This window comes from Stegostoma tigrinum, chromosome 11 (genome assembly GCF_030684315.1).
Source record: "Stegostoma tigrinum isolate sSteTig4 chromosome 11, sSteTig4.hap1, whole genome shotgun sequence".
In the NCBI taxonomy this organism is placed as follows: domain Eukaryota; kingdom Metazoa; phylum Chordata; class Chondrichthyes; order Orectolobiformes; family Stegostomatidae; genus Stegostoma; species Stegostoma tigrinum.
The window spans coordinates 20,760,871-20,788,352 of record NC_081364.1 but is presented as its reverse complement, the minus strand read 5'-3'; the positions used below and the strand labels follow the sequence as shown (position 1 = coordinate 20,788,352).

At 41.2% G+C, this 27,482-nt stretch overlaps 2 protein-coding genes across 2 annotated transcripts in view; one reads left to right on the top strand and one right to left on the bottom strand.

Annotated features, from left to right (window-relative positions):
- cenpp (centromere protein P) overlaps window positions 1–27,482 on the top strand; it is a 307,375-nt gene that overhangs the window by 166,887 nt on the left and 113,006 nt on the right. The window lies entirely within an intron of this gene.
- Window positions 2,533–27,482, bottom strand: part of aspn (asporin (LRR class 1)) — a 62,801-nt gene continuing 37,851 nt past the window's right edge. The window contains exons 5-9 of the mRNA XM_059649642.1: window positions 25,978–26,191; window positions 20,241–20,354; window positions 17,294–17,387; window positions 12,567–12,705; window positions 2,533–2,885 (exon numbers count right to left, since the gene is read on the bottom strand). Coding sequence (XP_059505625.1) covers window positions 2,697–2,885; window positions 12,567–12,705; window positions 17,294–17,387; window positions 20,241–20,354; window positions 25,978–26,191 — 750 coding nt within the window. The 3' untranslated portion in view covers window positions 2,533–2,696. The remainder of the gene's footprint in view (window positions 2,886–12,566; window positions 12,706–17,293; window positions 17,388–20,240; window positions 20,355–25,977; window positions 26,192–27,482) is intronic.

Sequence of the window (27,482 nt, the reverse complement as noted above, 5' to 3'; positions counted from 1 at the left end):
AATTTGAGGTGAAAATGTCTCCTTGTCATTCCTCAAAGTATGTTCATTATTTATGCAGCACAAGTCAGGAGTGTGATGAAATACTCTCCAGCAGTAGTACCAAAAACTCATGCTCCATACTTTCCCTGTTCCTAGCCAAGCTGTTTAGTACGACAGCAATACTGGCATCTACCTGACAATGTACAAAATGGCCCAGTTACATCCTGTGCACAAAAAAGGACAAATCAGTCTGGGCAATTGTCACCCCATTGGTATATACTTTCGATCATCAGCAAAATGATGGAAGATATCATCAACACAACAATCAAACAGCACTTGGACAGCAATAAACTATTCATTTATGCCCAAGTTGGAATCGACCCATGGTCTCTCGGTTACTTATCTCATAACAACCTTAGTTCAAACTTGGACAAAAGACAAAATTTCAGAGATGAGAGTGACTGCCTTTGACGCTAAGTCCACATTTGACTGAGTATATCATCAATGAGCCCTAGCAAAACTGGAGTCAATGGGAATCCGGGGAAATCTTTCTGTTGGTTGAGTTCGTACCTTGCACAAAGAAAGACTATTGTGGTCATTGGAGGTCAGTCATCTCAGCCCAAGGACATCTCTGCAGGAATTTCTTACTGTAGTGTCCTCAGCCCAAGAATCTTCAGCTGCTTCATCAATGACCTTCCCTCAATCAAAAATTGAGAAGTTGGGATGCTCACTAATGATTGCTCAATATTCAGCACAATTTGCAATTCCTCAGGCAATATAGCAAAGTGCAGTAAAACTTGTTCAAATATCCAGGTTTAGCCTGACAAGTGGCGAGTTACATTCATGTCATATAAATGCCAAACAATGATCATCTCCAACAAGAGAGAATCTAACCATTGCCCGGTGACATTTAGTGGTGTTACCATAACTCAATCTCCTATCAACATCCTGGAGGTTACCTTTGACCAGAAATGTAACTGGATTACCCATATAAATACTTTTGCTACAAGACCAGATCATGCAGCAAATAGCTCGCCTGCCGACTCCCAAAAGCCTGTACACCTAAGCATAAGTCATAAGTATGGTGAAATATTCCCCATTTATTGAATGAGAACAGTTCAAGCAACACTCAAGAAGTTAGTCACCATCTAGGACAAAGCAACCCACTTGATTGGCACCAACCCTCAAATATTCATACCCTCCTTGACCACTCACTGTCAGCAATGCACACCATCTACAACATGTGCTGATAAAGTAATCAAGGCTCCTCCAACAGCACCTTCCAAACCTTCAACCATCCAGAAGATCAAAAGCATGTACAGACTCATGGGAACACCACCACCTGCAAGTTCCCATCCAAGTTACTCACCATTCTAACTTGGAACTATATTGCAGTAGCTTTCACTGAGTGAAAATCCTGGAACGCCCTTCCTATATCCTCGGTGAGTCTAACGACACCAGATGGGTCTGCAGCAGTTCAAGAAGTCAGCTTAACACAACATTGTCAAAGGCACTTAGGGATGTAAATTGAATGCAGCCAGCGATATCTACGTGTTGTGAATAAATTAAAGAAAATGTAGAAATATAATTGAGGATAAGTGTAGCACTAAGAGTAACGTCCATGATCTTGCAGATAAATTACAACAATTTGTCACTAACAAAGTGATTCTTAAACATATTGATTGCAAAGACATTGACTATTGCAGTTCAGTGACAATATTCCAGCTGCACTGTTTTGTGGAAGTTCCCAGATTCTCTAAAGTTTGTTTGCCCCTTTCTTTTATCATTGATATTAAATTATTTCATGTGTCTGTTAGTGCCACTACATGGGTGTAGACCTGGGAGCTACTTAAATAATGTTAAAATGGATTTCCTTTTAAAACTAGATGAAGATTAGAATTATGTCTATACATAAACTTAAAGGATCCTTCAATCACTGACAAGCAAACTAAAGATTAAAGTGTAAAGGGTTACTTACGGCGGAAATTTAAAACTAAGATAACATAATTCTCTCCTGATCAAATTGTGATTTTTTATTTCTGTGGACGGGTGATGTGAATTGGATAGAAAAATATTCATTTAATGCTTAAAAAGCAAATGTCAGATCTTTGAAATTAAGAGGTGTAGGCTGTGATACAATTCAAATGATATCTACTTACTTTAACTCTGTAAACTAAACCTTGATAAGCAACCAGATCACTTACATACCAGTTAATTCAATTCATGAATTGGATCATCATTTTGTGAGATACCAAAATTGCACTGTGAATTGAAATGAAAGGAATTATTTTATTGACTCAGTAGAATTGTTTCAGTTTGGATTGGAGAAGATGGTAAAGCAATGGTTGTTTAAGCAGTCAGAAGTTAGAGCCTTAAGAACTGAAAGGCAACACTACATTGTATGTAATTGTCTTTTATTTTCTTGAAATTTATCACAGTTATGCAATTGGTAACCATTCCTAGCCACACAGAAGGCAGCAAGTGAAGTTCTTAGAATGGATAATTGAAATGGAATTCCTCTTTGACAACTGCTAATACATTCAGACTCTTTGAAATGACAATTTTGATGTTGAAGATTTCCAAGCTTTTGCAAGTAGTTAACTGTTCAGGAAGACAATTTTTTCCTGTTTTTGTTAAAAGAAATTTCATGCTCCGTGTTATGTAACCTTGTGAGGAATAATACTTGTACACATCTATACTTATTTATTATTCATCTATTATTTTCCAAACTGCACGCCAAAAGTACCAGACACACATCGAAAAGAAGCAGGCTGAATTTCCCAGTGCTTCACTGGATTGCCAAAAAGACTGATCCCACTATAGAACGTCGTCTTATTGCTTGTTTCCTTTGGGCAGAAATCATCCACATCAATTTTGCTAATATTATTATTATGAAGATACAGTACCTGTTTAAAAAAATTAAAAAGCTGAAAATTCTGTATTTGAACATTGTGAAAATTTTGTCATTGGTATTTCATATTTGTTTAGTCTGGGCTTATTTTCATAAAGTACAGTCTTGCTTGATTATCAGCAAGGAAAAATGTTTTCACATGAAAGACCTAGGTTACTACTTAGAACCTGAGCAGAAGTGTTCCTGAGCAAATGTTGTTCCATTGTTTAAGAAATGTAGCAAAGACAAGCCAAGGAACCACAGGCCAGCGACCCTTACATCAGTGGTAGGCAAGTTATTGGAGAGGATACAGAAAGACAGGATCTGCCAACATTTGGATAGTCAAGATCTGCTAAGGGATAGTCAGCATGGATTTGTTAGTGGGAAGTCATGACCGATAAATCTGAGTTTTTTGAAGAGGTAACCAAGAGGATAGATGAGGGTAGGGCAGTAGATAGTAAGGGCTTTGACAAGGTCCTGCACAGCAGGCTAGTCATGAAGGCCAAGTTGCAAGGGATCCCAGGGAGAGCCAGCTAATTGGATTCAAGATTGGCTCGATGATAGGAAACAGAGGGTGATGGTTGAAGTCGTTTCTCGGACTGGAGGCCTGTGACTAGCAGTGTGCCGTAGGTGTCAGTGCTGGGACTTTGTTATTTGTTATTTACATACATGATCTGGATGTGAATGTACAAATGCATGATTAATAAGTTTGCAGATGATACAAAATTAGAAGGTATTGTTGTTAATGAGGAAGGTTATCAAAAATTACAGAGGGATCTTGATCAGATGGGGAAGTGGGCTGGGGATTGGCAAATGCAATTCAGTACAGATAAGTGTGAGGCATTGCACTTTGACCAGTCAAACCAAGGTAGTAAATGGTAAGGTCTTGAGGAGTGTTGTGGAACGGAGGGACCTAGGAGTACAAGTATACAGTTGAAAGCAGTGTCACAGGTAGATCGAGTGGTGAAGAAGACATTTAGCCTGCTGGCCTTCATCAGTCAAGGCAATGAGTTTAAGAGTTGGGACATTATATTAGTTATATGAGTTATTATTATTAAAGTTATATGAGTCATTGGTAAGGCTGTACTTGGAGTATTGTGTACAGTTTTGGTCACCGTGTTATAGGAACGACGCAGTTAAACTGGAAAGTGTGTAAAGAAATTTATGAGGATGTTGCCAGGGTTAGTGGGCCTGAGTTATAGGGAGAGGTTGGCCAGGATAGGACATTATTCCTTGGAACATTGGAGAATGAGGGGTGACCTTGTTGAGGTGTGTAAAATCATTAGGGGCATACATAGGATGATTGGAAATGGTCTTTTCCCAGGGATGGGGAGTTGAAAAATAGAGGGCATAGGTTTAAGATGAGAGGGGAAAGGATTAAGAAGGAACTGAGGGGAAACTTCTTCACGCAGAGAATGGTGTGTGTAGGGAATGAGCTACCAGAGAAAGTCGTTGAGGCAAGTACAATATCAACATTTAGATAAGTTCATGGAATGGGAAGGGCTTAGAGGCATATGGACCAAATGTGGGAATTGGACTAGCCGAGTGGGCACCAGGGTCAGCATGGTCCGGTTTGGACCAAAGCGCCTGTTTCCATGCTGGATCATGCTATGACTGTAAGTCTTTTTTGTATAAGTCTTTTTTTGTCCCAATACTGCAGTAAAAATGTTGTGAACTTCCTGGGTTACTCTCAGGCTGATCAATTACTCTCAGACCTACCCTTTTCATTTTTGTTTTCTTCTCAAATCATACAGCTTTCTCATAACACAAGAACTGGGAGCTGGAGTACGCAATTCAGCCCCTTGAACTTGCTTCACCTTTTAGGATGATCATGACTAATCTTAGCTCAGCTACACCTCCACTTTCCTTCATATTTCCTGAGACAAATGTCTTCACTTTTGCATTCAAAGACTGATGATATTCAAGTGTTGATGAATTCAGTAACTCTGTCAGATCTGGGAGGACTGTAAAGCAGTGAACATCGCTGTGAAGCAGACCGTGAGGATTGTGCAGCCAGTCAGATTTCCTGTGAAATAGACTGGATGGGATTCTGCATTAAGCACTCCATTAACAGTGCAGTAAACTCAGTATAAAATAGTGCAAAAGAAAAGCAGTGAACAGTTTGTATTATAGGTGAAAGAATCTCACTGCAGTACAGGATAAGTATGTCTTAGTCTTTCCAAAGGATTAATACACTTGGTTAATCTTCTGGTGAGTATAAGGAGTTTAGATAGTGAATAAGTTAGCGGGGTGGGGAGGCGGTGCTATTTTCTAGAGAGTAATAACTGTATTCTTTAGGTAGCTAATTAAAATTTAATATGTAATCTAGCAAGCAAAGGAGGGCTAGTCATGTCAGTAGGATTTTGCATTCCGTCTGTGTGATGTGATCAAACATGGATGCCGTTACCATCCCTGGTAATTACATCTGCAGTAAGTATGCCCAGCTTCAGCTGCTCACTGATCGAATGGATTGGCTTGAGTGGCAGTTGGAGACACGAAGGAGCAGATAAATGGCAGAGAGTGCCATAGACAGAAGGGAAAGAAACATGGTCATATCCAAGGAACAGGAAGCTGGATGGGTGACTGCTAGACAGAGCAAGCAGTAGTGCAGGAGACCTCTCCGGCTGTCCCTCTGTCAAACAATTATTCTATTTTGGATACAGATGAGTGGGATGGCCCATAAGGTGACAGCGGCAGCAACACGAGAGACAAAGCACTGTAGAGCAATAGTAATTGCAGATTCAGTAGTCAGGGGCATAGACAGGTGCTTCTGTGGCTGCGAGAGGGACTCTAGGATGGTAAGTTGCCTCCCTGGTGCCAGGGCCATGGACATCTGAGTTGGTACGGAGCATCCTGAAATGTGAGGGTAAACAGACAGAAGTCATTGTCTATACTGGCACAATTGACATAGATAGGAGGAGTGACAAGATCCTGCAACGACAGTTGAGGGAGTTTGGTACTAAACTAAAACGCAGAACCTCTAGGGTAGTAATGTTACCTGTGCCACATGCTATTGAGGCTAGGTACAGACATAGAGTTCAATTGAACACGTGGCTAAAGACCTGGTGTTGAGGTGAGGGCTTCAGATATGTGGATCATTAGGTGTCTTCCAGTGAAGGAAGGACCTGTATAAGAAGATAATAAAGTGTGAAGCTGGATGAACACAGCAGGCCAAGCAGCATCTCAGGAGCACAAAAGCTGACGTTTCGGGCCTAGACCCTTCATCAGAGAGGGGGATGGGGTGAGGGTTCTGGAATAAATAGGGAGAGAGGGGGAGGCGGACCGAAGATGGAGAGAAAAGAAAGTAGGTGGAGAGGAGAATATAAGTGGGGAGGTAGAGAGGGGATAGGTCAGTCCAGGGAAGACGGACAGGTCAAGGAGGTGGGATGAGGTTAGTAGGTCGGAGATGGAGGTGCGACTTGGGGTGGGAGGAAGGGATGGGTGAGAGGAAGAACAGGTTAGGGAGGCAGAGACAGGCTGGGCTGGTTTTGGGATGCAGTGGGGGGAGGGGATGAGCTGGGCCTGTTGTGTGGTGCAGTGGGGGGAGGAGACGAACTGGGCTGGTCTTGGGATGCGGTGGGGGAAGGGGAGATTTAGAAGCTGGTGAAGTCCACATTGATACCATTGGGCTGCAGGGTTCCCAGGCGGAATATGAGTTGCTGTTCCTGCAACCTTCGGGTGGCATCATTGTGGCACTGCAGGAGGCCCATGATGAACATGGCATCTAAAGAATGGGAGGAGGAGTTGAAATGGTTTGCGACTGGGAGGTGCAGTTGTTTATTGCGAACCGAGCGGAGGTGTTCTGCAAAGCGGTCCCCAAGCCTCCGCTTGGTTTCCCCAATGTAGAGGAAGCCACACCGGGTACAGTGGATACAGTATACCGCATTGGCAGATGTGCAGGTGAACCTCTGCTTAATATGGAAAGTCATCTTGGGGCCTGGGATAGGGGTGAGGGAGGAGGTGTGGGGGCAAGTGTAGCATTTCCTGCGGTTGCAGGGGAAGGGGCCGGGTGTGTTGGGGTTGGAGGGCAGTGTGGAACGAACAAGGGAGTCACGGAGAGAGTGGTCTCTCCAGAAAGCAGACATGGGTGAGGATGGAAAAATGTCTTGGGTGGTGGGGTCGGATTGTAGATGGCGGAAGTGTCGGAGGATGATGCGTTGTATCCGGAGGCTGGTGGGGTGGTGTTTGAGAACGAGGGGGATCCTCTTTGAGCGGTTGTGGCGGGGGCGGGGTTGAGGGATGTGTTGCGGGAGACGCAGTCAAGGGCGTTCTCGACCACTGTGGGGGGAAAGTTGCGGTCCTTGAAGAACTTGGACATCTGGGATGTGCCGGAATGGAATGCCTCATCGTGTGAGCAGATGCGGCGGAGGTGGAGGAATTGGGAGTTGGGGATGGAATTTTTGCAGGAGGAGCAAGAAGGACACGTTGTACTTGTTTTAGAGGGGCACCAATATCCTGGCAGGGAGATTCTATAGTGCAACCTAGTGGGGTTTAATTTAGTGCGGCAAGGGTTTGGGATCAGGAGCAGTTTGACAGTAAGTATAGAGACTGGGAACGATCTTGAGTCTAAGGCAAGTATACTTAAGAGGAAGAGCAATTTGGGAGAGGTTGCTGAGCTGAGCAGAACTGGAGGCTTGGACTGTATTTGCAAGAAGTATAACAGATAAGAAGAATGAACTTAGAGCCTGCATACAGTTATGTTGTTGCTATCACAGAGACATAGTTGAAAGAGGAACAGGATTGGCAGCTTAATGTTCTGGGATATCGATGTGTTAGATGAGACAGAGGAGGAAGCAAAAGAGTTTCAGTACAGGTTAGGGAGCACATGAGAGCTGTGTTGAGAGAGGACGCCCTGAAGGGATCTTGTAGTGATGCATTATGGATAGAGCTCAGGAATAAGAAGGATGCAATCACAGCGCTAGGACTGTACAATAGGCCTCCCAGCTATTAGTTGGGTATAGAAGAGTGCATATCTAGTCAGATTCTGGGAAGATATGAAAATAACAGATTTGTTGAAGTAGGTAATTTTAACTTTTCCCCCTTATTGACTGGCACTCCAGTGGTTTGGATGGGGAGTAATTTGTCAGATGTTTGCAGCAGAGTTTTTTAGAAACAGCATGTGGATAGTCCGATGAGGGAGGGGGCCATACTGGACCTGGTATTTGGGAATGAGCCCAGACAGGTGATCAAAGGTTCAGTGGGGGAGCATTTTGGGAATTGAGGCCATAATTCTGAAAATTTTCAGATACTTATGGATACACACAAGAGTGGACCTCGGATGAAGGTGTTAAACTAGGGAAAAGCCAACAATGACAGAATTAGGCAGGAATTGGAGAATGTCGTTTTGGAGGGACTGTTGAGGGTAAATCCAGTTCTGATATGTGGAATTCTTTTCAGGACCAGTTGATTAGAATGTGGGACAGGCATGTTCCTGTAAAAATGGATGACAAGAATGGCAGGATTCGGGAACTTTGGATGACAGGGGAAATGATCAGATTAGTCAAAAAAAAAGAAGCATAGCTAAGGTGTAGGCAACTAAAAACAGACTAAGACCTTGAAAAATATAGAGAAAGTAGGAAGGAGATCAAATGGCGAATTAGGAGGCCTAAAAGGCATTATGAAGTGTCTTTGGCCAGCAGAGTTAAGGAGAATCTCATGGTATTTTATACATATCAGAAACAAAAACAGAAATTGCTGGAAAAGGTCAGCAGATCTGACAGCATCTGTGGAGAGAAATCAGAACTGTTCTGAGGAAGGGTCAATGGAACTGACATGTTAACTCTGATCTCTCTACACAGATACTGCCAGCCTTGCTGAGCTTCTCCAGCAATTTCTGTTTTTGTTTCTGATTTCAGCATTAGTAGCTCTTTTGGTTTCATTTTATACATATATTAGGAGCAAGGAGATAATAAGGAAAGAGTAAGTCCACTCAAGGATATGGAGGGAGGTTATGTGTGAAGCTAGAGAAAATGTGTGAGATCCTTAATGCAAACTTTACATCAATATTCTCCAAAGAGGGGGACTTGACAGGTATTGAGGTTAGGAAAAGATGTGTAAATACTCTTGGGGCACAACATACCAAAGGAAGAAGTGTTGGGTGTCTTGAAATGCATTAAGGTAGACAAGTCCCCAAAGCCAGATCTATTCCAGGATAGTGTGAAATGCAAGGGGGGAAATACATGCAGCCTTAAAAGGTCTCTAGTTAGGTTTCAGAGAACTGGAAAATGGCCCTTGTTGTTCCTTTGTTTTAGAAAACATACTCCAATAATTACAGGCCGATGAGCCTGGCATTAGTGATGGAAAACTGTTGGAGAAGATAGTGAGAAATAGGATTTATTCACATTTGGAAGAGAATGGACTTGTTAGTGATAGACAGCTTGGATTTGTGTGGGGAAGGTCATGTCTTGATTCAGTATTTTGAGGATGTGACAAGAATAATTGATAAGGGAAGTACAGTGATGATAAGGCACTTCATGGCAGGCTGGTACAAAAGATCAAGCCTCATGGGGTCCAGGGTGAGCTGGCTAGATGGATACAAAATTGGATTGGATCGGAAATTGGCGTGCTGAAAGAAGACAGAGGGTGGTAGTTGATGGGAAATGTTGATCCGGAGACCAGTTACTAGTGGTGTACCGCAAGGGTCGGTGTTGGGTCCACTGCTGTTTGTCATTTTTATAAATGACCTGGATGAGGGCGTAGAAGGATGGGTTAGTAAATTTGCAGACGACATGAAGGTCGGTGGAGTTGTGGATAGTCTTGAAGGATGCTGTAGGTTGCAGAGAGACATAGATAAGCTGCAGAGCTGGGCAGAGAGGTGGCAAATGGAGTTTAATGAGACAAGTGTGAGGTGATGTGCTTTGGTAGGAGTAACCAGAAGGCAAAGTACTAGGCTAATGATAAGATTCTTAGCAGTGTAGATGAGCAGAGAGATCTCGGTGTCCATGTACACAGATCCTTGAAAGTTGCCACCCAGGTTGACAGGACTGTTAAGAAGGCATACAGTGTTTTAGCTTTTATTAATAGAGGAATCAAGTTTCGGAACCAAGAGGTTTTGGTGAAGCTGTACAAAACTCTGGTGCGGCTGCACTTGTAGTATTGTGTACAGTTCTGGTCACCACATTATAAGAAGGATGTGGAAGCTGTGGAAAGGGCGCAGAGGAGATTTACTAGGATGTTGCCTGGTATGGAGGGAAGGTCTTACGAGGAAAGGCTGAGGGACTTGAGGCTGTTTTCATTAGAGAGAAGAAGGTTGAGAGGCGACTTAATTGAGATATATAAGATAATCAGAGGGTTAGATAGGATGGATAGGGAGAGCCTTTTTCCTAGGATGGTGACGGCGAGCATGAGGGGGCATAGCTTTAAATTGAGAGGTGAAAGATATAGGACAGATGTCAGAGGTAGTTTCTTTACTCAGAGAGTAGTAAGGGAATGGAACGCTTTGCTTGCAACGGTAGTAGATTCGCCAACTTTAGATACATTTAAGTCGGCATTGGATAAGCATATGGACATACATGGAATAGTGTAGGTTAGATGGGCTTGAGATCGGTATGACGGGTTGGCACAACATCAAGGGCCGAAGGTCCTATACTGTGCTGTAATGTTCTGTGTTCTATTTTCTAAAACTGGCTTGGTCATAGAAGACAGAGAATAGTGGTAGAATGGTGCTTTTTGGAATAGTGATTAGTAATTCATGGTGTTCACAGGGATCAGCGCTGGGACCTTTGTGTATATGTGTATATATAAATATATGTATATATAATATAAAATAGACTCACACACAAACAATGATGTGAAGGAAAATGTAGGTGGTCTGATTAGTAAGTTGAAGATGTCACTAAAATTGGTGGAGTTACAGAGAGTGAGGAAGATGGTCAAAGGCGATAGCAACACGTCGGTTGCACAGTTGGGCAGAGAAATGATAGATAGAGTTTAATCTGGACAAATGAGACGTGATGCATTTTGGAAGACCAAATTTAGGTGTGAATTATACAATAAATGGCAAAACCCTTGGGAGTATTGACATGAGATTTTCAGTGATCCCTGAAAACAGCAACACAGGTGGATTAGGTGGTCGAGAAGACATGGAGCATGCTCGTCTTCATCGGCTGGGGCATCAAGTATAAAAGTCAGTTAATTATGTTACAGCTGTACAAACCTTTAGTTAGGCCACATTTGGAATATTATGTGCAGCTCTGGTCCCCACACTACCAGAAGGAAATGGATGATTTAGAGAGGGTGCACACAAGGTTTACCAGGATGTTGCCTGGTCTAAAGGGTTTTAGATATGAGGAACGGTTGGATGAACTCGGATTGTTTTCACGAGAAAGACGGAGGCTGAGGAGTGACCTGATAGAGGTCTACAAAATTATGAGGAGTATGGATAGGCTGGATAATCAGAGGCTTTTTCCCAGACTGATAAGATCACCTACAAGAGGGCATTGGTTCAGGTTGAAAGGGGGTCAGTTTAGGGGAAAGGTGCAGGGAAAATTTTTCACAGAGAGGGCACCTGGAACACACTGCCACTGGAAGTGGTGGAAGCAGGCATGTTAGCAACGTTTAAGGCTGTGTTGATAGACACATAAATGGGAGGCAAACAGAGGGATAGAAACCATGCATGGACAGTAAGTAGCAGGTCGAAATAAGGATTAGAATTAGCACAGGTTAGTGAGCCAAAGGATCTGTTTCTGTGCTAGATTGTATTGAATTGAATCTTTATGTTGATACCTCCTTTGAGTTTCCTGTTTGTTAGTACTCTGCTTCCAAAATTCTCAGTTTATAGAAGCATCAGGACATGAATGCGCCAGGTGCTTAAAAAACTGATTGATGTGACATTTTACCAGAATACTCAACTGTAGTCCAAATACTTAGATCAGCAGAAAGAAGCATCAGCTCTCAGGATGAACACAGGCAGTCCTGGATGAGACTAACAGCAGCAGAAGATGACCTGCAGTCACATATGAACTTGCTAGTGTCTCACTGTGTTGGATGAGGTCTTTGGTGAGGCCACTTTAAGAATGCTACATTCAATTCTAGTCTCCCTGCTATAGGAAAGATGTTGTTAAACTTGAAAGGGTTCAGAAAAGATTTACAAGGATGTTGCTGGGATTGGAGGTTTGAGCTACAGGCAGAGGCTGAATAGGCTGGATTTTTTTCCCTGGAGCTTTGGCAACTGAGGGGTGACCTTTATAGAGGATTATAAAATCATAAGGGGCATGGAAAGGGTGACTATCCAAAGTGTTTTTACCAGAGTAGGGGATTCCAAAACTAGAGGGCATAGGTTTCAGGTGAGAGAGAAAAGATTTAAAAGGGACCTGAGGGGCAACATTTTCACGCAGAAGGTGGTGTGCATATGGAACAAACTGCCAGAGGAGTTGGTCAAGATGGGCATGATTATAACATTAAAAAGGGATCTGGATGGGTACACGAGTGGAAACATACAGTGATACAGGCCAAATTCTGGCATTGGGATCGATCAGTTTAGGATTTCTGGCCGGCATGGTGAGTTGGATCAAGAGGCTTGTTTTTGTGCTGTATCACTCAATGATTCCAGGACTGAGACTGTTGGTTGTTGTCCATAATCACATTTTCTTATGCTGTTTATTTTTAGTTTGTTATTTTTACTAAATGCTTCAGTTGTTGTACAAAAGCATGAAAGTAAAACAAAAGTAATTAATTATAGGAAAAAATTGTTATTTACCTGCAAATACATCAGTTCCTTTATGCCAGCAGGAACTTGCTTAACTTCATTGTTTTCCAAATGAAGCTGTCTTAGTTGAGGAAGAAATGCAAAGCTTCCATTTTCAATCTCTTTAATTTGGTTGTAGGACAAGTCCAATCTGTAACATGAGAAGGGAGTAACTCTTTATTCAGTCTATGGGACATGAATTTCATAAAGTGTTTTTATTCAACACCTTGTTACTGGGGCAAACGCTTTATACTTCTTGCAACATAGGTTATGCCCATTTGTAATGCTGTAACAGAAAATTTTAGTTTCAATGGTAGTCATTACTTAACCTTTCACAAACTCAGCCTGGTGTCTGACAAATAAATTATGTTATTTATTGATTTCTGCCTTTACCTACTCGGTGGCACTGTTACAATGATAATAAAAACATAAGAACAGGAGCTTGTTTGGCCATTCAGCCTCTCAATTTTGCTTTGCTATTCAGTAGGATCATGGCTGAATCACCATTCCTAATGTTTACTTTCTTGTTTTCTCACTGATCAAAAATCTATCTTATCCTTAAACGTACACAAGGAGTCTGCCCCACAGCTCTCTGAAAGAAGAAAGTCCTCCTCCTCTCTGTCTTAAATTGGTGCCTCTTTGTTTTGACACTGTGGTCTTATATCCTACTATGAAGGGAAACAAATTCTCAGCCTTTTGTAAAATTCATTCACAGGAAGTGGTGGTGTTACTGGCCAGGCCTGCATTTATTGCCCACCCCTAATTGCTCAGAAGGTAATTAGGAGTCAACCACATTGTTGTGGAACTAGAGTCACATGGAGGCCAGACCAGGTAAGGATGGCAGTTTCCTTCCCTAAGAAAATGGTCCCAGGAATGAAAAGCTTAACATATGAGAAACGTTTGAAGACTCTGGGTCCATACCTGATGGAGTTTAGAAGGATGAGGGGGGATCTAATTGAAACTTACAGAGTACTGAATGGTTTGGACAGAGTGGATGTTAGGAAGATGTTTCGATTGGTACGAGAGACTAGGACCCGAGGGCACAGCCTTAGAGCAAAGGGAAGACCTTTCAGAATGCAGATAAGGAGACAACTTCTTCAGCCAGAGAGTGGTGAATCTATGGAATTCACTGCCACAGAAGGCTGTGGAGGCCAGACCAATGAGTATATTTAAGATGGAGATAGATAGGTTCTTGGTTGTAAAGGTAATCAAGGGTTACGAGGAGAAAACAGGAGAATGGGGTTGAGAAACTTATCAGTCATTATTGATTGGCAGAGCAGACCCAATTGGCTGAATGGCCTAATTTCTGCTCCCATGTCTTGGGGTCTTTTGGTCTAAAATTAGCGAATCAGATGGGTTTTTCTGAAAATTAGCGATGATTTCAAGGTTATCATTAGATTCCGAATTCTAGGCGTTCATTGAATTCAGAATCCATCATCTGCCATGGCAGCATTGAACCCAGATCCGCAGAACATCGCCGGGATCTCAAGATTAATAGTCTAGTGATAATACCACTAGGCCATCACCTCCTTTGTCCAAGCCTCTTAAGAATCCTATAGGTTTTAATAAGATCACTTCTCATTCTTCTAAATTCCAGTGGGTAGACTTCCAACTGTTTAGCCTTTGCTCAGGACAATTCCTCTTTAGTGAGGATCAAATTTGTAAATCTCCTTTGAAAACTGCCTCCTGGTAGATGATATCTTTCCTTAAATGAGGGGACCAAAACTGTTCAAAGTACTCCAGCTGTAATCTCATCAGCATCTTGTACATTTTCAGTAAGACTTCCCTACTGCTACCCTCGTTTAAATAAGGGTCAACATTACATTAGCCTTCCTGATTATACGTTGCGCCTGTGTGCTAGCTTTCTCTGTTTTGTGCACAAGTATCCTCAATTCCCTTTCTGTTGCCTCTTTCTGCAATTTTACTCAATTTAACTAATATTCTGTATTTTTGTTCTCCCTTCCAAACTAAACAACTTCATATTTTCCCACATCATCTCCTCTTCTGAGATATTTCTGAGCTATCTAATTGTGTTTCCTGAAAACTCTTGCATGCTACATCTATACATTTCTTAAGAACATAAAAATTAGGAGTGAGAGATGCGAATTCAACCCCTCGAGCCTGCTCCCCCATACAATACAATCATAGCTGACCTCTTCCCCTTGGCTTCAACTTCACTTTCCACCCTGCTCCAGAACCCTTTAGCATTACTAATTAAAAATCTTTCCATTTGCTCCTTGATGTCCCAGCATCCTCCACACTCTGGGGTGGTGAATTCCACAGATTCATGACACTTTGAGAGAAGTAATTTTTTCTCATCTTTGTTTTAAATTTATTACCCCTGATCCTAAAACTTTGATCCCTCATTCTAGATTGCCCCACAAGAGAAAACAGCTTGTCCATGTCAACGTTGCCAACACACGTTGCATCTCGTATACCTCAGATCTCCTATCATTCTTGTAAAATCTAGGAATTATAGGCCTCAACTGCTCAGTCTGTCATTGTAAGACAAACCACTCGTCTCTCTCTACCTTTATCTATCCGCTCACTTCATACGCTTTTCTGTATTTAAGAAATACAACTTGGCTTATTGGTGAACTACGATGTAAGCCAAATTAATTTGTTTTCATCTTTTTTCATGTTTTATGTGTAATTTAGTTGTTTCTATTTTCCAGCTAAAATATTTAGAGATGGTTTGTGCCCATTAAGGCCAGAAATATCAGACCTGGGAAGTAAAATATTCTTTTACACAACATTCAGTGAATTAGATAAAAGCATTAGATGCTGGAATTCCAAAACAAAAACACTGTTTTTCCCTCCATAGGTGCTGCGAGACCTGCTAACTTGCCCATTGTTTCTTGTGTTTGTCTCAGTTCTTAAGAGTTATTGCACTTATTTGAATTTTCCATTTTCCAAACTAGCGAACCTATTTTGTGTTCTATTGACTTTTATACCAAATTGTGAACAATTTTGTATTCCAGGCTTAAGAATTCAATATTAATTTCTTCAATTCATCCCAATTACAGCTCTTGTAACCTTGGCAGAGCTTGCTGTTACTAAGCAGTAAATTGACAACAATTTCTGGCTTCCACACAAATGTAGTTACATGTCAAAGTCAGGAGCTTTTTCCTCCAAAAGCTTTGTGGTACTGATTTTAAAATATTTGGCATTTACTAACATGCAGTTGTATGAAGCGGTTATACATTTAATTAAACAAACCTCAAACACCAGAAACCCCAGAAAAAGTTAGGCTGGTCATTCAATTGCAAGTGACTTTTCTAAAATGGTGCATTGAGCCTTAAAAACTGCCATACAACCTGTATGATGTAGCAGTGCTGGTATTGGAATGGTATGGACAAGGTCAGAAATCACATGACACCAGGCTATATTCCAACGGGTTTATTTGAAATCACAAGTTTTTGGAGCACTGCTCCTTCATCAGGTCACATCGGCTGGTGTCGTGTGCTTTAACTTGAGGGGTGAAAGATATAGGACAGATGTCAGAGGTAGTTTCTTTACTCAGAGTAGTAAGGGAATGGAATGCTTTGCCTGCAACGGTAGTAGATTCGCCAACTTTAAGTACATTTAAGTCATCATTGGACAAGCATATGGACGTACATGGAATAGTGTAGGTTAGATGGGCTTGTGATCGGTATGACAGGTCGGCACAATATCGAGGGCCGAAGGGCCTGTACTGTGCTGTAATGTTCTATGTACTATGTACTTCTGACCTCGTACTACATGGCTGGTACCTCATTAAGGATTCTTTAACCTCATTAAGTGACACACTATTGTTTTCCCTGTGGGGCTGGAACACAGCAGGTCAGGTAGCAACAGAGGAACAGGAAAGTCAATGTTTCGGGTAGGGACTCTTTGCTAACCCAAAACATTGGCTTTCCTGTTCCTCTGATGCTGCCTGACCTGCTGTGTTGCTCCAGCTCCACACTGTGTTGACTCTGACTCCAGCATCCGCAGTTCTTTCTATCTCTGTTGTTTTCCCTGTTTCCACAGACCCTGAATCATGTTCTAATCTTTTCATTACCACAAATTGCAGTGCAAAAACTTAGCAGATGTACACAGGCAGGTTTAAGCATAATGAACCGCAGGTGTACTTTGTAATTCAGTTCAAAATTATGTACTGGAAGCAAACAAGGGATTAAGAGACAAAAGAGCCAGGAAGAGTGTTTTGAAAATGTTTACAATTAATCAAGTCCACAACATTATTTACGCATGATGAACTGCAGGTATAGTTTATTCAATGCTGACTGCAACACAGATCGTAGAATCCCTATAGTGTGGAAACAGGCCTTTCAGCCCAACAAGTCCACACCGACCCTCATAGCATCCCACCTGGACGCACCCCACTATAACCCCACCTAATCTATGCATCTCCGAACACCACGAGCAATTTAGCATGATCAATCCACCTAGCCTGCACATCTTTGGACTGTGGGAGGAAACACACGCAGACGTGGGGAGAACATGCAAACTCCACACAGACAGTCACCCAAGGGTGGAATTGAACCCAGGTCCCTGGTGCTGTGAGGCAGCAGTGCTAACCACTGAGCCACCGTGCCATGCCATGTCTGGACCATTGTGCTTAATCCATATTCTGCCTTCTCCAGTTAAGTTGGTCTTCTGGTTTTCCTTGTCATTTCTCAGATCAGAAATACATTGAAAATGATATTGCCAATGGATTGGCATCACATTTGATTTTATTTAAAAAGTGAAAAAATTACCTGCGCAAATCTTTGTATCGCCTAAAATCCTCAAGTTCCACTGATGAAATCTTATTGTGATCAATATACAGCTCGTGCAAATTGGATGGTAAATCTTGAAGGATAAGTTGAGGATAATTAGCATAAATAATCACTGATATAGTTGACCAAGTGTAAATAATTTCGTCACACTTTGACATTGAACAGAGGTAAGGCTTGGCCTTGAAATTGAAGCTTTAACGTGTCTTCATCACAGACTTTTTAGAAGGGTGCATAGTCATTCAGTAGCTCAAGTTCTCTGATAACTGTTTAAAGATCAGAGATCTGAATAATTATATAAGGGGCAACAATGTCACTTTTGGATATTGTACGTCAAGCACAACCCCTACTTTAAAAGCTTCTGTAACAGAATTAGCAGAGAACTAGGCTAGTTTGAGGTCACCAAGTAATTTTGTTTAAAGCTTGTATTTGGAGGGAAGGAAGTGATATGTGGTTGAAGAGAATGGAGAAATATGTAATGATTTTATACTGTTCGTTGATCATTCTTCGACTATCGTTAAGTAAAACCAGCCTGTTAGAGCAAAAAAATACAGAGTTCTCAATTTTCAGTATATTCAGCCAGCCTTCCAAAGTGAAGTAATTTGTGCAGCAACCCATGATATTTCCTGGTAGTTGATGTATAAGGTAATTGTTCTCTTTCATAATGTTTGTGTCTCACCATTATTTATCTGACACCCAGTGGAAAGGGATGAACTTCAGATTATCAAGGGTATGCTGATGAAAATACTTTGAACATAAATCAAGAAAATAGTTTTATTTTTCTGACTGATATAAAAACTCTACTACTTTGTTCAAATAAAACAGGCTGAGGCATACTTTGAAATTTCATAGGATATTTTTAAGTTAAACAGAGCTACAATCAAATATATAGTAAAACAAAATCCTGAAGAAATGCTGTGTGGTAAATCAGAAACAAAATCAGAAATTGCTGGGAAAGCTCAATAGATCTGATAGCATCTGGAGAGAGAAATCAGAGTTAACGTTTCAGGTCAAGTGACCCTTCCGCAGAACAGTCATTGTGCTAGACTTGCTGAGCTTTTCTAGCAATTTCTGTTTTTGTTAAATATTTAAACAAAACATACTGGATGTTTGTATTGGGATTAAATAGCTTTGCACCTTTCTTGGATATCTGTCACAGATACAACATCTGTTGAGAAACTGTAATGTATTAACTCAAATTGGGAGATTTCGTGTGAGTAAACCTTTTTTAAAAAAATCCCATTGCAGAAAAATATATAACTCACTGTTTCATAGCCAAGAGTTGTTTTGCCTTTGCCCTTTTGACATAGGTTTCCTGACAAAGATGTTGAATTTTCCTTGACTTATAAGGATCAGAACTGTAGTGGCTGAGGTGTTGGATGAGCGAATAAATGTTATAAATTTAATAAATTTGTTAATTTGTAAACTAGCACCAGGTTAAGCTGCCAGTCTTCTGTAATAGAATAATTAGTTTTCTCAATGCTTCGTAAAGAAAAAATCAACTGACATTTCTGCAGCACTTTTCACTGCCACCAGATGTCACAAAGCACTGCGCAGCCATTGTAGTCATTTTAAAATAATTGTAGTCATTGTAATGTTTGAACTGTGGCAGCAAAAACCCTCAGGCAGCAATGTGTTGATGATCTGATAGTCTGCATTTTTATCATGTTAATTGAGGGATAAATATTGTCCACGATACCAGTGATAACTCCTGTACTCTCGTTTGACGTCGTGCCAAGATCTTTTCACCACTTGATCAGGCAGACAGGATCTCAGTTTAATGTTGCATTTTCAGTTCTGGGGAAGGGTCACTGAACCTGAAACGTGAACTCTGATTTTTCCTTCATAGACGCTGCCAAACCTGCTGAGCTTTTCTAGCAACTTCTGTTTTTGTTTCCTCAGTTTAATGGTTCATCCAAAAGATGGTACTTTCCTAACTACTGCATTAAATGCCAAATTAGTTTCCTCTGCTTCAACCCTGCAATGAAACTTAAACCCATGACCTTACGCCTGAAGAGGTGAGTGTGTAGCCAAGTGAGCCACAGTTGATAGAATCTATCAGTCTCATCTATGTGTAAGATTGAAGTACTTGAATTTCTTTCCTTTCACTTTAGAACTTATGCCTTTTTTTATCGCTTTTTCTCTTTCTGCACCATTAATAACCCGTTTGCCTTTTGCTCTGAGCTACTTCTTTTGTCGGACGTGTAAAAACAAACCATTTCCAACACCTTATTGGACCAAATGACTGCAGATGCTGGATGTTGCCTGATCGCCAATATTTTTGTTCTGAAAACAAAAAAAATTGGTGATCAGGCAACATCCATGGAAAGAAAACAAGCAAACTAATGTTTCGAGTCTAGGTGACTCTTCGTCAGAGCTGAAGTTGTCTAGCAGTTTTTTTTTCTTTTCAGCACATTAACAACTCCATTCAGTTCTGAAAAAGTCATACCAGCCTCGAAATGATAACTCCGTTTCTGTCTCGACAAATACTGCCGGGCCTTTTCAGTTTCTCCAGCATTCTCTGTTTGTTCAAGACTCGGATTGCCTGGTTTGCCTGTCTTTTCCCTGACCATCCACTTTCCACTGTTGCATCGTTTTAAGTGGTTTTATTAATGGTATGTGCAATTTTAGTTGCTGGATTTCCCTCTATTGCAATGAATTGACCAAACATTGATGAAGCTGTCTTTGTTAACATTTCCAAATTCCTGAAATACATAATTTTAGATATTATCACAAGACAAAGGTACAGTTTCTGGATAGAGAAAGCCATTTAGAACAGCTGAAACGTTGTCCTTTTGGCTTGTGATATTAGTGAGGGGGAAAAAAAACTCAGACTTCAGCTTTATTATCTCAAAACCTTGATTTAACCTTTGAATATCCCTACCTGTGCATTGCTCCATAAAAGAAACCAATAATCAAATAAACTTACTCTTGGGAACAGAAGTTAAATTTGCCTGTGAAATTCGAATGTAAATCAGTCTCAATACCCCATCAAAAGCATCGGGTTCCATCCCTGTAGCATCAAGTGGATTTCCACTCATTTCTGCAATTCAAAGTGTTTGTTATTAACAGTTTGTACCTTGATATACAGTCATTTCCTTTCATAACATTGTGTCATAGAGATACACAGCACGGAAACAGACCCTTCAGTCCAACTCATCCACACCAACGACATATTCTATCAAAATCTAGTCCCACTTGCCAGCATTTGGCCCATGTCTATCTAAACCTGTTCTATTCATGTACCCATCCAGATGCTTTTTATATGTTGTCATTATACCAGCCTCCAACACATTCTGTGGCAGCTCATTCCATATACGCACCACTCTCTGCATGAAAAAGTTGCCCTTGGGTCCCTTTTATATCTTTCCCCTCTCACCTTAAATCTGTGCCCTCTAGTTATAGACTCCCCAACGCCTGGGGAAAAAAAACATGTCTATTTACCCTATCTATGCACCTCATGATTTTATAAACCTCTATGAGGTCACCCCTCAGCCTCTGATCATCCAGGGAAAATAGCCCCAGCCTATTCAGCTCTCCCTTTGGCTCAAAGCCTCCAACCCTGGCAGAAAGATTACTCTTAACAGCTTAATTTCCATAGCTGGACACTTTTAGGGAGGATGTCAGGACTTTAGTAGAATGCAGAAGACTACCCAAGAACCAAATCAGGATTTAAATACTTGAGTTCAGAGAGAATGGGAACTGCAGATACTGGAGAATCCAAAATAACAAAGTGAGGGGCTGGATGAACACAGCAGGCCAAGCAGCATCTCAGGAGCACAAAAGCTTTTGTGCTCCTAAGATGCTGCTTGGCCTGCTGTGTTCATCCAGCCCCACACTTTGTTATCTTAAATACTCGAGTTACCTGACAGGCGAGACAGACAGGAGGTTAAGGAGAGATTTGTGTAGAGGTATTGAAAATTATCAATGGTTTTGTAGAATAATTTATGGAGAAATGTTTCAGCAGCTGAAGTATAGTAGTCAGAGTGTACATGTTAAAGGTAACTGCGAAATGACTGGATGTGATTTAATACTTTTTTTCGTAAGTTATTGTGATCTGGAATTTACTGCCTGACAATAATAGAATTGCAGAGCACTGCAAAAGTGGAAGGGGAATGCAATGGATTGGATCGCTTTTTAAAAAAGCTAGCACAGACCTGGAAAACCAAATGGCTCTCACCATTGCTGTAACTTCTATGACACTCGGTATGTCGTCATGAAATGGAATATCATCACCTTAGCTAGAGATGAGTTTGGACTTCAGGGCTACCATTTGATTAAGCAGAAAATTGTCAGGCAGGAAGATTTCATAACGGTTTTCAAAATTCTGCGAGCTATTATGATAAAATTGACAGGTATAAATTGTTTGCACTAGCAAAAATGTTGCTAACCCGAAGGTGCAGAATTAAGGTAACAAAAGAAACAAAGGAGAGATGCGGAAGAATAGTTCTGAGTTGGTATGAATTTGAATATGTTGCCTGAATGCAGGTTCTCAATAGTAATTTTTAAAACTAAGTTAGATTTATATTTTAAAGGAAACAGTGCCACAGATATGAGGAAAGAGCCAGAGGTTTGGGAATAAATGGATAACTCTTTCAAAGGCATATAAGATAGCCTGATTGCATGATAGAATGGAGGAATCTTACAGACTACAATTAAAGACAGTGAGATTGTTTAATTGCTGACTATTCACAGAAGGTAGTAACACAAGAGTTATTAGCAATCAATATGGAACAAAAAAAATTCAAAGAATTAGGTGGGCCATAATGAACATGGGGGGTGCAAGGTTTCCTTCTGTGTTGTCAATATTCCTGTGTTTAAATAATGTGTAATTGTCAAAAGCAATGTATGAGTTAATGGGAGCATTTAAGCAAGTTAACTTCAGAGTGTATCTTTGAAGAAAGTTAAGGCAGATATGATGTCACAGAAAAAAATTACTTCGAGTTCAAATCCAATTTAAAAAAAACTTATACCTAAAACTTAGTGGACTCAATAAATGATATGTCCGACAGGTCTGGGGAGGTGATGGCCTGGTGGTATTATCGCTGGACTGTTAATCCAGAGACCCAGATAATGTTCTGGGGATCTGGGTTTGAATGGTGAAATTTAGGTTCAATAAATATCTGAAATTAAGATGACCATGAATCCTTTGTTAATTGTCGGAAAAGCCCATCTGGTTTACTAATGTTCTTTAAGGATGGAAACTGTTATCCTTACCTGGTCTGGCCCACATTGCGACTCCAGACCCACAACAATATGCTCAATTCTTAACTGCCATCTGGGCAATTAGGAATGGGCAACAAATGTTGGCCTAGGCAGTGAATATTGTGATTGAGTTTTTAAAATACCCAGCGATCTACCAATGAACTTAAAAAGATGCATGAACAAAATCCACCTTTGGCTCTGGATGGCATGTGGAAAAAGTAGTTAGGATATGAAATATTTTTCTCTTTTTATATGTTCATTTTCATCATTTCAGCTGTTAGGTTAGGTTTAGCAAGTCTTAGAGATAGCAAAATACCTTCTGTACAGTATGTTAATAGGAAAGTAAAACAAATACATTATTTGTAAAAAGTAACATTTGGTGGATAGATACTATATTTTTTGATGACCCAACCAGATATAGACAGGTTGAGTGAGTGGGCAAAATTTGGCAAATGGAATATAACATGGGCAGACTTGTCCATTTTGGCAGGAAGAATAGAAAAAGAAGTGTGCGATTTAAATAGAGAGAGATTGCTGAACAAGGCGACGCAGAGGAATATGTGTGTCCTGTACATGAATCATAAAGTTGGTATGCAGGTGCTGCAATTGATTAGGAAGGGAAATAGAATGTTGTAATTTATTGAACCGGAAATGGAATACACAAGTAGGGAAGTTTACTGTTGCTCTATAGGTCCTTCGTGTATCCACACCTAAAGTATTGTTTACGGTTTTGGTCTCCTTATTTGAAACATATACATATAATTGTTTCAGAAGCAGTTAAGTGAAGGTTCACTCACCTTAGTCCTGTGAAGAACAGTTTATCTTTTGAAACAAAAGGAAGAAGATGAAGACTATTCCCATTGGATTTTAGAAGAATGAGGTGATCTTATTGAAACATATAAGACCTTGAGGGAATGAGATAAAATAGATAACTAGAGCATATTTTCTCTTGTTGGGGAATCTAAAACAAGAGAACGTAGTTTAAGGACAGGGGGTCACCATTTTAAAAACAGAGATGAAGAGAAACCTTTCCTTTCAAAAGATCTTTAGCATATGGAATATTTTTTCCCCAGAAGAGGGTAGAGACTAGGTCTTGAAATTTATTCTGGACTGCGACAAGCAGTCAGGGGATTTTAAGTCCAAGCAGGAAACTGGATCCAAACCACAACAAGGTCAATGGTGAACTGACTGAAAGGTGAATCAGTCATAAAGATTCAAATTCCTACTCCTGTTTTTAAGACATAAGAGCCTCTGAGAACTAATTTATAAGTTAAAGTTCCTTTAAGTTGTGGAGCCCCTCCTTCAGATTTATGCTGCTAAGGATCAGGATTTTAACTTCATCACTAAATATCGACTTCCCCGCTGAGAATGCCCATGAGGTGGGCTGGAATTTGTAAGCTCCAGCCCAATCTGTTAGGATTGAGATCTTTGAAATTTTATTGTGATAAATCACAGGCATCCCACTTTGAGCAGTAGGAAAACGGAAATGGTGAAAGTTGGGCTCTGTGCAGAAGGCTGAGAATGGGTTGTTGTATAGCAGGCTGAAAACAGGGCTGCTGCATGGCAGCCTGGGAGCTGGCTGCTGTATGGCAGGCTGAGAATGGGGCGACTGCATGGCACCCTAAGAGTGGAGCACTGTACAGCAAGCTGGGTGCTGTGCAGCAGGCTGGGAACAGTATGCTGCATGGCATGCTAAGAGTGGGGCTGCTGTGTGGCACACTAGGCACAGGGCTGTTGTATGGCAGGGTATGAGTGGGTGCTTTGTAGTGGTTTGGGTTGAGGTGTATGAGTTTTAAATAAATGGAAAATGAAAAATAATCGTCACGCGGTTTTACACGACAAAATGTCATTTGGAATGATAGTCTGCCAAACATTTTATTTAAATTAAGCATCTATAAAATGACACTTGATTGATTAGTACAAAAACAAAAAAAACTGAAGCCAATTTGATTGTTAATCATCGAGTTAAAGTATTAATTCATTTGATATAGGGACTAAGTGAAAATTCAATAAAAAGGGACAGTAAAACCAAAGAGATCTTTTGTTCTAGTTAATATGGTTAGATTATTGGAGTTGTGGAAAAAGATTTCAATCATCCTTCCTATAGAACACTCAGCTAGCTACAGGAGTGGTAGCTGTTTGATAAATTAATCTAATCCAATGTAAAATAGAGGCATGACAGAGCAAATGGAGTAAAACAGTGGGTACACATTCTGTGTCATATGGGAGCCAGGTGGTTCAAGTCATTCTCATATCCTGTACAAACAATTACATTAAATATTGTCAGCTAAAGATCCAGGTTTCAGAGCTTCAGTTTTAACAATAGCATAAATTTATAGTCATGGTCCTCTCTGCAGTTTATGGGTATGCAGATAGAGAGGAAATTGGTGACTGCCAAGCAGTGGCAATAGACAGAGTCAAAAAAAAAACTGCAGATAATGGAATCCAGTTAGATGAACAGGACGCTGGAAGAACACGGCAAACCAGGCAGTATCTGGAGTAAAGGAGCAGCCAACATTTCGGGTATTCCCCGAATTCAGGACTGGATCTGGGGTCAGAGGCAGCTGCAGATAGAGAGCAGGAAGGGTGGAGACAGAATGGTGGTCATGGGTAAACGATGGTGGTAGGTATGACCTCCTTGGTCCACGGGAGGGATGAATCTGGTTGGTGGCTGGAAGGGAAGGTCAGAAAGTGGAATGGAAGGAAGGATTTGGCGCTGGAAGGGGAGCCACAGGATGCGTGGGAAGGTTATTTGAAATTGGCAAAATCAGTGTTGAGTGCTCCGGGCAGTAGGGTGCCCAGGTGGAAGATAAGGTGGTGTTCTTCAAATTTATGTTGCAAGTTGCTATGACATTGGAGGAGGCTGAGATGGACATGTCAAAGGACAAGGGGTCGGGGAGTTGAAATGGGTGGTGACTGGGAGGTTAGGTTGGCTGTTACGGGCTAGGCGAAGATGCTGAGGTCAGGGCAGTTTGTGGAAGAGTGTCCTGAGTTTGTCTCATTTTCCAAGTTTCGTGTCATCTGCAGACTAGGTTCCATGCACACTAAGACCTAGATCAGTAATATTTAACAGGAACAGCCGTCACTCTGCCAAGCTTGTGAAGATTCCCACATTTCCTGCTTCAATTTGATTCCTAGCTTGTGCAGCGTGTTTACAGAAAATACACTTGTAATCCTGAGGAACATTTTCTCTGAATGGATGGCTACCTTAACCCATGTGTCCAGATGACACACACCATATCTGATAACCACAGAATTGCATAATATTCCCTCAGAGCTAAAAGATGTATAAGCCCCATTTGAAAAGTTGTGATCTGTAAATGTACGTCCTAACAGTAAAAAAGACTGAGGTAAAGCTGCCGTTCATATATTTAAATGTAATGAAAAGCAATTTAAAGAGATCTTGAGAATAGATTAGTTTTACTAGAGCTTCTTATTTAACTATGTTTGTACCGACTTACCTAAAACATGCAAAAACTTCATTCCTTTAAAAGCTTGCTTTTGTATTTTCTTAATTTTGTTGTCATCAATTCTTAGTTCCACAAGGGATTTTGGTAAATGAGTTGGAATCTGAGGTAGCAAATTCCAGGAAAGGTAAAGTAATTTCAAATGTTTATTGGACCTGAATGCCTTTGGATGAATTTTGGTTATCTGATTGTTAATCAGAAAAAGTGCCTAGGTGGGACAGAAGATAAGTAGTTTTAATAAGACAGTGAGATTCATATTAATAGTTAGCTATTTGAAAATATTGAACTAGAAACAGTCCTTTTCCAACAAGATGAGCAACCTTGAAACAAGTAGTTTTCAACAGAGTCACATAGCTTGGAAACAGACCCTTTGGCCCAACTAGTCTATACCGACCAACTTTTCCAACAAATCCCACATGCCTGCATTTGGCCCATATCCCTCCAAATGCTTCCTATTTATGTACTTACCCAAATATCTTTCAAATGTTGTAACTGTATCTGCATCCACCACATCCTCTGGCAGTTCATTCCACATAGGAACCACTGTCTGTGTTAAAAAAAACAGTCGCCCCCTCACATCCTTTGTAAAGATTTCTCTTCTTGTCTTAAAAATATACCCTCTAGTTTTGAACTCCCCCGCTCCAGGGAAAAGACAATGTAATCCACTTTATCTCTGCCCCTTGTGATTTTATGTAACAATGCAATGAATTAACATAGATAACAAAGTGTGGAGCTGGATGAACACAGCAGGCCAAGCAGCATCTTAGGAGCAGAAAAGCTGACGTTTCGGGCCTGGACCCTTCTTCAGAAAGGGGGAGAGGGTTCTGAAATAAATAGGGAGAGAGGGGGAGATGGATCGAAGATAGATAGGGGAGAAGATAAGTGGAGAGGAGACAGACAAGCTAAAGAGGCGGGGATGGAGCCAGTAGAGTTGAGTGTAGGTGGGGAGGTAAGGAGGGGATTAGTCAGTCTGGGGAAGATGAACAGGTCAAGGGGGTGGGATGAGGTTAGTAGGTAGGAAATGGAGGCGTGGCTTGAGGTGGGAGGAGGGGATAGGTGGGAGGAAGAACAGGTTAGGGAGGCGGGGTCGAGCTGGGCTGGTTTTGGGATGCATTGGGGGGAGGGGACATTTTGAAGCTTGTGAAATCCACATTGATACGTTTGGGCTGCAGAGTTCCCAAGCGGAATATGAGTTCCTGTTCCTGCAACCTTCGGGTGGCATCATTGTGGCACTTCAGGAGGCCGCGGATGAAAATGTCATCTAAGGAATGGGAGGGGGAGTTGAAATGGTTCGCAACTAGGAGGTGCAGTTGTTTATTGCGAACCATGTGTAGGTGCTCTGCAAAGTGGTCCCCAAGCCTCCGCTTGGTTTCCCCACTGTAGAGGAGGCCACAATGGGTACAGTGGATGCAGTAAACCACATTGGCAGGTGTGCAGGTGAACATCTGCTTGATGTGGAAAGTCTTCTTGGGGCCTGGGATGGGGATGAGGGAGGAGGT